Source organism: Panthera leo, chromosome C1 (assembly GCF_018350215.1).
Source record: "Panthera leo isolate Ple1 chromosome C1, P.leo_Ple1_pat1.1, whole genome shotgun sequence".
Classification (NCBI taxonomy): Eukaryota; Metazoa; Chordata; class Mammalia; order Carnivora; family Felidae; genus Panthera; species Panthera leo.
The window spans coordinates 93,395,708-93,409,592 of record NC_056686.1 but is presented as its reverse complement, the minus strand read 5'-3'; the positions used below and the strand labels follow the sequence as shown (position 1 = coordinate 93,409,592).

Below are 13,885 nucleotides of genomic sequence, written 5' to 3'. Positions count from 1 at the left end.
GCTAAAAAGGTCACATTTCTTTCTTAGGTTACATAATCTTTCTTCTAAAGATTAAATTTAATCTTCTCCAGGCTTCCACCCAGCCCTGTCTGCACAGATGTGCTCACTGACCAGATCTCATGAATGGCGGTGGGTCCTCTCTTTTTGGGCCAATTTGGGGCAAGGGTCTCTGCTGAGAGTCAACCTTCTCAGGGCACCCTGCAACCCTTATCCTCAGGCCCTGCCACTCCTTGGAGCACCACAGGGAAGCACATACAGGTCCCAACCTTGGGACCGCCCTACCTTTCCCTTCTAGCCTGCTTTCGTCCAAATTTTCCTCCACTGCCTCCTCCCACAAAGACGATCCCCTCAGTGAGCCTAAAATTTTATAAAAGAAAAGCCAGGAAAAAGGTGACAGTGGTCTTCCAGGTGCCTGACAACTGATGTTTTGGGCCCTCCCCTACCCCAAATATGACCAGTGATTATACTGAATGATGACCAAACTTATTGAGCACTATATTCTAAGCACTTGGCTAGTGGCAATTCATTTAATCCTGCTAAAGCCCTCTAATGGTAGATGCTATTGCTTTGGCCATTCTCTCATGTGAGAAACAGGTTGAAGTAAGAGTTTTGACTCCAGGGGTTGTGCCCATTATACCCACAGCCCTCTGTGCCACATCCCACCGAAATCTGGTGTCAGGCCAGCTTGCACCAAGGCCTGTCTGTGGTCTTGGGATGGAGGAAGGACAGTTAGCTACACAAAGAAAATCAAGTCACAAACTAAAGTTGCAATAAATTATCCCACCCTGGTGGGGAAGCGAGGGGAGTAGGGGAGAGGAGGAAAGGATTCGGGTACCTGGTTCCACTCTATACCAGCTCCGTGGTTCAGGGGAGTTTCGATCTCCTGAAATACAAAACCTTTCAAGTAATCTCAAACTTTCATGTTTGCTGAGAGGACCAAAGGAGGAAAAAGTATGTGAGCGCTCTTTGTAAACTCTAAACTCAGTGGATGTTTGCATTAAGGGCCGGAACATCTGCTTCGTCAATGCCTGGGTTTAATAACTTCAACTTTGGTAGGCAACGAACAAGACAACCCAGTGCTATGGTCAGGTCACTGTGCTGGGAGCTAGGGGACCAAGCAAGATGCTCTCCTGGACACAAAAACAGAGACAGAGACAGAGACAGAGAGAGAGAGAGAGAACTTGCTTTCCCAGACTCCTTTGCAGCTAGACCTGCATGTGACAGTTCCACCAGGAAAAATCCCTGTCTAACATTGGGAGGGAGAGCGGAGATAGAAAGAAATGAGAGGCAGCAGCTGGACTGATTAAGCGTTCTGGGTCAACTTGAAAACAGGAATTCGAGAAGATACACGCACCCCTTATGTTTGTTGCAGCGTAATTTACAATAGTCAAAATATGGAAGCAGCCCAAGTGTCTGTCAATAGATGATGGATAAGGAAAACGCGGTACATATGCGATGGAATATTATGCAGCCATAATCCAAGATGAGCTCGTGCCATTTGAGACCACAAATGTGTGGATGGAGCTGGAGGGTATTACGCTAAGCGAAATACATCAGATCGAGAAAGACAAATACCAGATGATTCCACTCATAAAATGGAATCTAAAACAAACAAACAAATGAATTAATAAAACCACAAGCAGAATCAGACCTCTAAATACAGGGAACAAACTAATGGTTGCCAGAGGCAACGGGGGTAGGGAGTGCGCAAAAGGGGTGAAGGGGAGACAGAGATACAGGCTTCCAGTGACAGAATGAATAAGTCACGGAATAAAAGGAACAACATAAGGGATACAGTCAATGATAGTACACCAGCGACACAACAGCTACACTCACGGTGAACAAGGTAGAATCTATAAACCACGAAGAGACTAAATCGCTAAGTTGTACGCCTGAAACTAATGTAACATTGGGTGTCACCTGTCCTCGGCTGAGGTAGGTTTCTAGCCTCCTTCCTGGGCAGTGGGCAGCAGAGGGCTGTGTTTCTTCCAGATCAGTCCTGTGGGATGCTCGGGTGTTCCTCCTGGCTTGGTAACGTCTTGGATCTCTCCAAGGTTCTTTGAACCACCTAATATCCTCGAATAAATTCCTTTCTGCTTACATCATCCAGAGTGGGATCTGTTGCCCCAGCTTGGTATCGGAAGAGATTCCAAGCAAGAAACCTTCGAGGAAATGAGAATCTGGGACTCGTTTTCTGAATGAGTTGCACTTCCAGACAATGGAGTGCTGGTTAGCATCAGAGGAGGGAATTTTGGGGTTGGTGGCACAGTCAGGAAACAGCTACTGCCATCAGCTGAGGCCTCCACAAGAAGGTGCCCGTGGGACGCAAGGCTTTGGCAGTTGAGCGGCTGCTGAAGTGAACCTTGCTCTGGCTAGTTCACTGGATTGTTCTGAAGCAAATGTCATAAAAACATTTCAGAAGTATTTCAGCACGCTTCTAGAAAAGGTGACTTTGTGGGGCACCTGGGTTGCTCAGTCGGTTAAGCGTCTGACTTCAGCTCAGACCATGATCTCGTAGCTCGTGAGTTCGGGCTCTGTGCTGACAGCTCAGAGCCTGGAGCCTGCGTCGGATTCTGTCTCCCTCTCTCTCTCTGCCCCTCCCCTGCTCACCCTCTGTCTCTCCGTCTCTCTGTTTCTCTCTGTCTCAAAAATAAAATAAACACTAACAATTTTTTTAAAAGAGAGAAAAGGTGACTTTTTAAAACATAAGCACAATACTATTATCACACATTTAAAAACTATATAACATTGGGGCGCCTGGGTGGCTCAGTCGGTTGAGCGGCCGACTTTGGCTCAGGTCATGATCTTGCAGTCTGTGAGTTCAAGCCCCGTGTTGGGCTCTGTGCTGACAGCTCAGAGCCTGGAGCCTGCTTCACATTCTGTCTCCCTCTCTCTCTCTACCCCTCCCCCTCTTGCACTTTTGTCTCTCTCTCTCAAAAATAAAATGAAAACATAAAAAAAATTTTTTTAATATATAACATTAATTTCTTAACACAATCAAATATCCAGCCAAGGTTCAAATTTCCCCATTGTCTTGCCCTTTTTTTTTAAAAAAACACTTTGCTCAAATCAAGATCCAAATAACTCCGGCCTTTGCAATTAGTTAATACATCTTAACTTTCTTTCAACCTATGGATTACACTCCCTCATTGTCTCTCTTTTTTTCCTCCTTGCTGTTTGTTCCATAGACCTCCCACAGGCCAACCCCCTTTCGCCTGTTGGAAAGTCAAAACCTACATTTCCAAGAGTCTTTCCGTGAAGGTGTCATCACAACCTGCGGTCTCCCAAGCAGGTGCCCCCGCATGCGTCTTTCAGGCGGCAATGAGCCAGGTGAGAGGCCACCTTCAGGGTGGTGCTGGAGGTGTCTGAGTCCCCCCGGACACTTGTGGTGGGGGCTCCGGGCTCTTGTCCCTGGAAGCCCAGGAGCCAAGCAGCAGGGCGGGTGGCAATGTGGGTGTTCCTCCCGCTGCAGCTCCTCGTCCTCCTGGGAGTCCTGTAAGCCATCCCCCCACCTGCCATAAATCCCTTTACGCACAAACTGGCTAGAGAACGTTCGGTTGACTGCGGTGGTGGGTGGGGGTCACATGAGAATAAGCCTTAATTCTGCACAGTATTTTAGAGTATAAAAACACTTTCACCTATATCATGGCATGGGTGCCCTTAGCTACCCCACAAGGGGGGCATTCTTATCCCCATTGAACGGATGAGCCTAGAGCGGGTCAGACCGAGCAACCAAGCCGAACTCTTACACTTAGGGAGTGTCTCAAGACTCAGTCCCAAGGCTTCAGATTCCAGGTCCTCTATTGTCTCTTGCTGTTCTGCCTCCCTCTCCTCACAGGCTGCCACGGTCACAGCAGAGATGACGGAGGCTCTAGGGCTAAGATGGCTGCAGGAAAAACGGCAGCCCAGGGAGATAGTCTGGAAGGACTCCTCACTTTGCCTAAGATCAGTATATATCCTCCCCACATGTCTCTGCCCAGTGATGTCTCTACGGGGCTGCTTCGTCCAAGTCCTGGGGTCTGAGTGCCCCCTGCTTTCCTCCTTCTGCCAGGCCTGTGCTGGAGAGGGGGCGGCAGGGGGTCAGGAAAGGCAGCCTCCCAGGCTACTGCCCTGTCACCCCAGCTCTGTCACCAAAGCCCCTCCAGAGTCCCTGTTCCAGGCTGTGCGTGGAAGGAGGTGCACTTGGTGTTTGAGGGGAGATAGTGGAAGGGGCTTGAGGGGCCCTGAGAGCACTGAGTCCTTCTCCAATGCATTATCGTCCAAGTTTAAGTAGCAGCAGTGGCCTGAGGGGGTCTGGATGAGAGGAGGAACCAGTGGCGGGCTCCGAGGGCCTTTCCTCTGCCGTCTCTGATGGACAGCAGCTTTGATCCCAGGGTCTGAGCTCATAACTAACGTCCCAGGCACGGGTGCCCTGGGGCTTCTCCAAGGACGTCTGGCTGACAAGGCCGACTCGGCCGGACCTTAGTGGGCAGGCCTGGCCCCATTGCTGTGGGCCGTGACGGGTTTATAGCCGGCTGGCCGACAGTAGTTACCTCAGATTTATCACCCTTCTACAAGGGCAGAGGGGGCCCTTAAATCACCATGATGGGAAATGCTGTCGGAGGGAGAGGAGGGCAAGTAAGTAAGGAGCCATCCTGGGGGCTTGGGCTTCCTGCTGGCTCCTTGGGTTAGAGTCCTTTCCAGAAGGGGACTGACAGTGCTGGAGCCCAGGGGAACCAAGCAGCCACCTGGGGAAGAGCCGGGAAGGACTGCAGGAAGTGACCCAGAAGAACGAGGGCACCCAGCTCCCGCTGGGCTGGCCAGGGCGCAGCCATGCAAGTGCGGGGACCCGGCACCGAAACTGCTGGCCGCCGTGACTTGGAGAAGCAGCTCATTGCTGTGGCCGGTGCCGCACGTGTGCCTGCCTAAGCAGTCCCACCTCCCTAGCAGCGTGTCCCTCTGCAAGCAAGGCTGTTTGTGGCAACGCCATGTGTGCGGACATCTGTGCCCTTTCTCTGGATGTGTGTCTGCTTGGGGGTCTACGTCAGCAAACAGGGGCATGCGTGCAATGAGGCCATTTCCCATTGCACTTGAACACAGGGCTGGCTAGATGCACCTGTGAGTTGGTATTGCACGTGTGGGCAGGTGGGGTGCAGGGTCAGGACCTATTCAAAGGTAGTAGCTTCTGGGTCCCTGTCCATGCCTGTGCACTGGGTGAGTCTAAGGACATCAGGAGAAAGAAGACGCCGGGAAGACAAGGAGAGGAGCTGGTGGTGGCATTCAGTAGGACAACGAGGGCTGACTGAGTAGAATGGGAAGAAAAGGAAGGCAGGCAGTGGATGAGCACTGAGACATACGGAGCAGAGAGAAAGAGCGCTCAAGGGAGGTGCCCAGATGTCCACACAATGCAGTCAGCTCAGCCCCACATGTGGTCAGAGAAAACGGGAGGGAAAGGGTAGAGGGTAGAGGAGAAGTGTAGGAAGAAACCCAGAAAGGACAGGGAGAGGAGAAAGGTGAGCCAAGAAGGGAAGAGTGGGGCGAGCCAGCCGGCGGGAACACCATCTGCTCCAGAGGACCCCAGCGCCCAGGCTTTGCAGCTGGTCTCACCTCAGCTAGCTCCTTGAGCAGCAGCTGGCCCCAAAGCAGGACCCTCCCCCAAGGCAGCCTGGCCCCTGGCCAACCCCCTGCCACAGGCTGGCAGCCACTCAAGCCCGGCTCAGAGCACCGGGAGAGTGATCCGGGCTGGGGCAGGGAGTTGAAGCAAGCATGCCACGCTGGAGTGTTCACACAGAGAAGAGGGTCTCTGTTCTCCGACGTACATGGGCCGACGTGCACCTGCAGGTACCCCTGCAAAGCCCAACTGCCACCCGGTACACAAACGTGTGCACCCGCGTGTCCAGCTTCATGTCCCCACGTGTCCTGACCACACGAGGCATCACCTGGACCCACCAAAGTTGGTCCATGCCACCTCTTCCCACAGCCCCGGCCGTTCCTGGGCTGGGCTCTACAAAGCTTTCCTTTTCTGTCCTTGAATTTGCTGTGTGGGATCTTCCGGCTGGACTGCCTGGGCCGGGCTGGGCTCCAGCAGCCTGAGCCCCAAAAGGCAAGATGTGGACCCCAACTCTGCAAGTGGCACCCGGCCTCCCGCTCACTCTGCAAACCCGGCTCTGCCACCATACACCCCACCCTATGAGTTTGTGTTTACAGGACAGGTGTGCGCCTTGGGTGTGTCCATGTGGCTGTGGATGCCATGGGGCACCCGGCGAGGTCAGAAGCTGGGCGTGCTAAGCCAAGTGGTGCTTCTCCAGGTGTGACACGTGGAGCCTAGGTGTCAGGAAAAGTCCCTCACGTGTCCTTCGACTGCCCTCCTTTCCCATCCTTCACTGGCTCAAATGCTGCCTCCCCCTTGAAGCCTCCCTGAGGCTCAGCTAGAGCAACTGCCCACCTGTGCTCCCACACAGCTGAACCTAACCCTTTCGTTGATTCTTTTGTCAATGATGTCATTCACATACACAAAACTATATACCACAACCCGTGCTGTGGTGGACAGGCTGCAAGATACTGCCTCCCCCCCCATAATCTCCTTCTGTTGTTGTCTGTGCCTTTGTGAGATCTCTTCCTCAAAAATGTGGGCAGGACCCGTGACTCGCTTTTAGTAAAACCCAGCAGTGGGGGTCTCTGTAGCCCCTGGAACGCTGTTAAGTGCCTGCCTTCTCCATCATCTACAAGGGTTTCCATCCGGAAAGACCATCCCCTGCCCCATCACTCAGGACTAGGGGCAACAGTGGTGTTCTGCTAGCTACCCACACAGCACAACTCAAGCAGGGGCTGTGGAGGGATATTGGGGCTCCCGAGTCCCCTCTGCCGTTCCACGCAGCAAGAGACGGCAGGGGGCGCGCTCCTTTCTGCCTTGTCGGAAAGACAGAGCTCCTCATCTACCAGCCTAAATCACTAGCACAAAGCCTGGCGCATAGTAGGACCGCCACCAGTGTTTCTTGAAGGAGGAGCAAAGGGCTGATAAAATAACGCATGAACGATGTGAACGAGGAAAGGCCATTTTGCCAGGAGCCAGGGGACTGAGGGCATTGGCCTGCAGGTGATGCGTGCAGGAACAAGGAGAAGCCAGATTCCTCTGTGGATAGACACACAAAGCTGGCTGTCCTGAGATGCTTCCTACTTGAGCAAAGTTGCTACCCTGGGGAGCGGGGAGGAGGGGACCTGTGTGTCCTTCCATGGCAGGAGAGAGGTGCTGTGGGGAATCAAGCGGCAGAGCTATATGCCCAAGGCTGCCGTTTAGAAAGAGCACCTTCACCTTCCCCATTCCCAACATCCCTCCGCTGGTGAAAGCCGAGAAGGGAACAGGGAGCCTTCAGCGGGTTCACTGGTACAGGTTTAAATTTGAATCAGGCGAAACTGGCCACAGGGAAGGATCTCCATGGCAGGCAGCCCAGGGGCTAGGGTTCTCCATGCAGAATAGGGTTCTCACCTATTTCTGGAGTTTCTGCCTGCCCCCCTTACCTCCGCCCAATGCACTACCTGCTGCCCCCTGCTACCTGTAAATCCTCCCGCTAGGGGACAAAGCCTGTCAGCGCACATTGAGGAACTTGGCATTGAATAAAACATCCCAGGGAGAGGTTAGCAGGGGAAGCACATTCTCACGGAGTGCCAAGTGATATGGCACTCTGCTATGCTCAGCTCCTGTGGGCAGGGGCAGGGGGTCCTTGGGAAGGGCGGTGTCCGCAGCAGGAGGCATCCATGGTGTGGAAGAGCTGAACACCTTTCCTTCCGCTCCTTGGGGACTGGAGTCACCCTCCCCTGCAGCGCTAGGGACAGAAGCATCGGAGGTGGCTGCTCTCCGTTGGCCCTGACACTCCCACTAACTAGAGAGAAAACAAAGGCTTCCCCGTCCTTCATGCCAGCTTCTCTCCGCAAGAGGAATAAAATGGCTCACTTATTTTGATCACTCACAGATTTCTCGGGAAATGGGCTATTAGTTACCCTAATGTAAAGATAATAGGCTCGTCCCCCTTGGCAAATGGCACAGCCCCAGCACAAACACGCTCACAGAACCTTCGGAAGGCCTTTCCGTGGAGGACAGAGGACGTGCCAGGAGCAGGAGCCGAGAGGAAGCAAGGAGCAGGCTGGTGACCCCCTCCACGGTCCCAGGCCCGTGGGTGCTGGTGGCAGCCACCGCAGGCCGAGTCCTCAGGGACCCAGGGAGAGGTCACACCTGATGGAGCTCAGTCCCTACAAGGCCCCACTTCCCTGTCCTCTTGGCTGGTGGGGGCAGAGGCCGGGGCACTGCTGGACGAGATGGGCATTGGCTGAACGAGGGTCTCTCTGCCACTAAGCAGGCTCACAGAGCCAGAGACCTGCTTTCCAGGGTCTCTCCCGGCCATGCCACGGCCCCTTCTGCCAGAAGATGTCACTCTGGATTGCACTGTCATCATAACCAACCCTCACAAACATCTGTGGGGTAAGTAGACACTATTAGTATTCCCTGACCGGTAATAACAGGCTGATGAAAAGGGCAATACAACGTGAAAACCCTGATCGAATCACACACACCCTCCCACCCTCATTTGAGATGGGAAATTCTCTCTCCTGCCCTCACAGAAGGGGCCGAGACAGCATCTGGCATCATAAGGCAATTGACCTTTAAACAACACAGGGTTTGGGGGCACCGACCCCCTCCCCACCCCACCCAGTCAAAAGTCCACGTATAACTTTTAACTTGCCCCAAACTTATCTACTAATAGGCTACTGTTGACTGGAAGCTTTACCGATACATAAACAGTCCATTAATACATATTTTGTATGTTATACATATGATATATCATGTTCTTACAATAAAGTAAGTAAGAGGACAGAAAATGTTATTAAGGAAATCATAAGGGGGGGTGCACCTGGGTGACTCAGTCCGTTGAGCGTCCGACTTCAGCTCAGGTCATGATCTCACGGTTCATGAGTTCCAGCCTCACGCTGGGCTCGCTGCTGTCGGCACAGAGCCTGCTTTGGATCCTCTGTCTCCCTCTCTCTGCCCCTCCCCCCTCTCAAAATAAAATGAACATTTAAAAAATACTTCAAAATGGGTAAAATTAGAAAATCATAAGGAAAACAGTTACAGTACTGCGCTGTATTTATCCAAAAATACCCACCTAGAAATGGATCTGCACAGTTCAGACCCGTGTTGTTCAAGGCTCAGCTATATAACAATCCCCATCTAACAGGTGCAAAACCTTGCGTGAGACAGGGAACGTAAGTTAACCAAAGTCACATGGCGGAGCAAGGACTGGAATCGGTCGCAGAGGCCCTAGGCCAAGGACAGAAGGTTTCCAGGGAAGTGGCCCTGCGTGTTCCTTTCAGGACACTGTCCTTCATCACCTTCCCTCCACCTCCATCACAGGACAGAACCACAGGAACAGCACCTTAGGGACTTGGGAGGACAGGCTCTCAGGGAGCTCCATGGCCCCTCACACCCAGGGTGGGGGCTCCTCAGCCCTTGGCAAGCACCACCCACTCACACCAGAAGGGAGCAGGAAGCCCGGCTTTCCTATAGCCTGTGAGACTGGCCCCTCCAAGCTGAGCCCAGGGCCCTGCGAGGTGGCGGCTTCACCTGGATATTCAGTCACACTGGCTATACTCTGTGGTCATGTTGTGGCTTTATTTGTCACATTTCTGCCCTCTCTGTCCAGGCTGCATGCTCTGTGGGGGCAAGGATGTCGACTGGTACCATTCTTGCTCCCGGGGAGTGCTGGGCAGGTAAGGGGGGCTCAGGGACACCCACTGTTGGGTGAGATTTGGGGCAGGGGGTGAGGCAGGGGTCTGTCACGCTGACCACAGTGAGTGACTGTGCAAACCACCTTTTCTGCCCAAGCCTCAGTTTCCTGCTATTCTTGGTCTGTGTATCTCCCGAAGCATCCAGGCCTGACACCGAGTAGGTGCTCCCCCCGCCTCCTCGCCTCTGCTAGCCCTGCCCCTTGAGCTGTGGAAGCACAAGCGACAGCAGGATCGCCTCACTCAGAGGACAGGGGGTGACATTCCTCATCTCTTGGCTGTCAGACACCCTGAGGGCAGGTGCCATGGCCTGGGGACACACAAAAATGAACTCACGTTATCTGTCTTTCTGCGCCAAAGGAGAAGCCATGGAGACTCTGGGCAGGAGGATTTCTGCAGCCTGGTAGGTTGCCTAGGGGATGTCCAGCCCAGGAGGGGAAATTGGCCTTTGACCACCCCTTTAGGGCCACCCATGGGGTGATCAGAACCCTGTCAGGGATGGTAATGGGGGTGGAATCATACTGTGTCTCAGAGCGGGTACCACAGACCCAAGAGAGGACAGAGGGGTCCAGCTGCTCTGAAGTTTCAGAAAGGGGTGTGGATGCATGTCCCTCAGCAGGAATTAGTGGGGAGTCACCAAGGAACACAGAAGGTTGAGACCAGGTGGATTTGAACTTGCAAATGAGTAGGATGGGCCAGTTTACTGATCAGCCTTCCCCTCCTCCTCTTCCTCTGCTTCCTCCTCCTCCTCCTTGTCTTGGGGCGCCGAGGTCTCGGCCTCAGGCTCCTTCTCCCCCGGGGGCTCCACTACCGGCTCCTCTACCAGGAGGCACTGCGCCAGCCGCTCCAGGTCACCCAGGCTTATCCTCTGCAGGCGCTCCTGGTGCTCCTGCTTCAGCAGCCGCAGCACCGCCTTGGTGTCCTGGGGCTCAAAGTGTTTGGCTAAGACCAGGCCCAGATGGTGCCACAGGGGCTGGGGCTGGTGGGCCTCCCCGGCAGTGGACTTTGCCAAGGGCCGCATCATGACATTGATGGAGGCGTCGGGCCCGATGCGGTAGTTGGAGAGACGCTTGTCATCGGCCAGAAGCTGGCCTCGGAAGAGCAGGTGCTGCTGCTCCTCGGGCACCTGCAGTCGCTCCGACACCAGCTTCTTCAGCATGGCCACACTCTCTTGCCCTGACACCTTTAGGCTGCATCGCTGGCCCAGAAGCAGCTTGACTGTGAGGAACATTGGGCCAAGAATGGAATCAGGAGGGATCCATGTTCCATTCTGCAGCTGCCCTGAGGGTTAAGGGCCGGTGCGGGAGCAGGTGACTTCTCCTATCAATGGGGGGCGGTGGCCCTCAGAGGCCAGGGGGACCAGCCCAAATGGACAGCCATTGGCTAATGCACAGTGATGTCACAATGCTACAGGAGGGCTCATTCTGAGAGTGGGACTTTGGCAAAATTAGAGGGACATGTCTCCCTTCGTTTCTCCATGAAGAGAGAAAGGAGGAGAGAAGAGGAGAAAAGGAGGGCCAGGAAAGAAAACACAGGACCCGGAGAAAGGAGAGCGGGAGAGGGAATAGGAGGGTCCCAAAGCAGAGAGGGCAAAAGGAAACACATCCTCGTGGATTCATTCAACACGTATGGATGGGGTGCCTTCTTCACCAGGACCTGTCCCTGGATGGGGGAGATCCTGTCGCAATGGATACATCCTGCCCTCACGAAGCTTTCAGTCTAGCGAGCCGGCTAACATTTACCAAGTGCCTTCTTCCTGTCGAGCACTTTACACGCTCCCTTGGATTGGGTTTCCCAGAAGAAGACCCTGAGACAGGGATTCGAGGGCGCGAATTTAGCTGGGAGGAGACCCCAGGAAGAGCCAGCAGGGAGGTGAGGAGGTGAGACTAGGAAGGGAGGGAAGACAGAGCTGAAGGAAGAAGCAGGTTGCCCTTGTGAATAACCGGGAGGCTTCAATCCTGCTCGGTGCTCCGGAAGGCTGTGTGGAGTCCACCTGAGTGATACCACCCAAATCTGTGTGCTTGGGCCCCTGCCTTTGGTTGGTGGCGGTGCTAACTCCTTGGCTGCGTGCCCTGCACGAGTGCCATTGCTCCTGTGACCAGAGGAAAACCCTTGGGCAGATATCTGCAGGCGCCGGCAGGGGGAGGCCTCAGGCGTTCAGGAAGGTGAGCGTGGAGAGGACAGAACGGTTCACCACCCATGTCTGCATCGGGGGGCCTCGCCGCGTCGAATCCTCACAACCTCGGAGGCACCATTTGCCAGAGGAGACCACGGAGCTCAGCTTGATCACACGCAGGCAGCATAGCTTGGGTCTTCGCCATTAGTGCCTGTTGCCTCCGGGAACATCTGCTCGGGGCCTTTGGTGTTCCAGGCACTCGGCAGACACCCAGGGCTCCGAGGTGAATACGGAACACGCACAGGGCCTCTGCCATGTCAGCTACTTCTGTGCTGGCAGTTTTCTGTCCGCTTGCCTAAGGTCTCCTGGGTCAAGCCCTTTATATACGCTGGCACATTTAAGCCCAGGAGGAAGGTATCATCGTAACCGAATTTTGGAAACAGGTGCAGCGGGAAACGGGTGCACCTCTGGTGGGGTGGTTTTTGCCAGGGAGCCTCTCCCGGCTCCCTCACTCTCTATGCTCCACTCTTCTCTGCGAGCTCTCCTGTTCCTCTTCCTCCTCCTCTCCTTTCCTTCCATTCAGCCTGGGCTACACTTGAACGCTGGTTAAAAACCACCTTCTCCAGGGGCGGCTGGATGGCTCAGTCAGTAGAGCATCCCACAGGCTCAGATCATGATCTCACAGCTCGTGGGTTCGAGCCCCACCGTTGTGCCTTGTACTGACAGCCTGGAACCTGCTCTGGAGTCTCTGTCTTCCTCTCTCTCTGCCCTCTCCTGCTTGTGCTCTCTCCCTCAAAAACAAATACACATTAAAAAAAAAAATCTCCTCCAAGCTGCCAACACCTTGGACTTTCCAGACCTTTCCCTTCCACAGCACCTAGCCCTGATCCCCTGCCCAGGGTTGCTCCAAAACACCACCCTTCTTCAGGTCCTGGCAGCTTCGGGCCACGTTCTCACTCTCGGCAGTGACCCAAATTCTAGTCCATAGGGAAACCAAGCCCGCCAGGCAAGAAATCCCTGACATCTTGCCCTTTCCCACCAACCAGAGTGCTGCCACGGGCCCCCTGCTGCTTCTGCACCTCCCTCCTCCTCTTCTCCCTTAAATGGGCCCTCTTGTTATTTCCCTTCTCCTTCGGAAAGGTCTCCAAAACCCACCTCTTGTCTCGTCCGCATCTGCACTGACCCCAAGCCAATTCAGGTTCTCCCCTTCCTCCATTTTCTGTGGCTCAGAATTCATAGTTCATCTCCTCTGTCCAGTCCCACCCCCTTGGGTCCATTCGTGCAGCAGCCAAAGGGCTCTTCTTAAATAAAAGTGAGCCAAGTCCCTGCTCTGAGTAACACCATCCAGTTTAATCCTTCTAGCCTTTGGAATCAAAATTAGCCTCCTCAGCCCCACATCCGTGGGCACCATGGCTCCGCCCTGCTTGCCACCCAAACCTCATTGCTTCCCCCCACTGCAGCCAACCACCTGCCATTTCCTCTACTTGTTTGTCCCCTGTGAAGTCTGTAATGCTAGTTGAAAACCACCTCCTCCATGAAGCCTTCCCTGCTGTCCCAGTCCTGGGTGCAGGCAGTCCCACCTCCCTGCATCTATCACCCCCCTTGAGCACACCTGTGTGGATGCCCCTGGCACGCGTCTGTGTCTCCCTCACTATCAGGAGGGAGGGAGTCGCACCAGTCTTTGTATCCCCTACCACCTGCGCAGAGAAGGTTTCAAATCACGTCTTCTGAATGAAGATAAAATTTAAACATGCTGAGCTATGCAGGATCCAGTATGACAGGCTGTGGAAAGATATAAACCTGCCTGCAGCCTCTCCTTTGCCCCTCCCTCTTCCCCTAGAGACATGAAAATCCAAATTCACACGAAAATTAAATCAGCAAGTGATTCTAATCTTTACCAAAGGATCTGCTATAGTATTCTTTAAATAGTCAACTCCCTTGGTGCATCTGAAATAAGACAGAATTTGCAAATGTGCATATAGTGTGTGCCCCGCCCCCCCCCCCCCCCTCCCA

General features: G+C 54.0%; 2 protein-coding genes across 2 annotated transcripts in view; both read right to left on the bottom strand.

Annotated features, from left to right (window-relative positions):
• SLC6A17 (solute carrier family 6 member 17) overlaps positions 1–13,885 on the bottom strand; it is a 127,880-nt gene that overhangs the window by 75,315 nt on the left and 38,680 nt on the right.
• UBL4B (ubiquitin like 4B) lies at positions 10,425–11,107 on the bottom strand. The gene has a single exon (XM_042953328.1). The coding sequence runs from the start codon at positions 10,985–10,987 to the stop codon at positions 10,457–10,459; it is 531 nt and encodes a 176-aa protein (XP_042809262.1). The 5' UTR covers positions 10,988–11,107; the 3' UTR covers positions 10,425–10,456.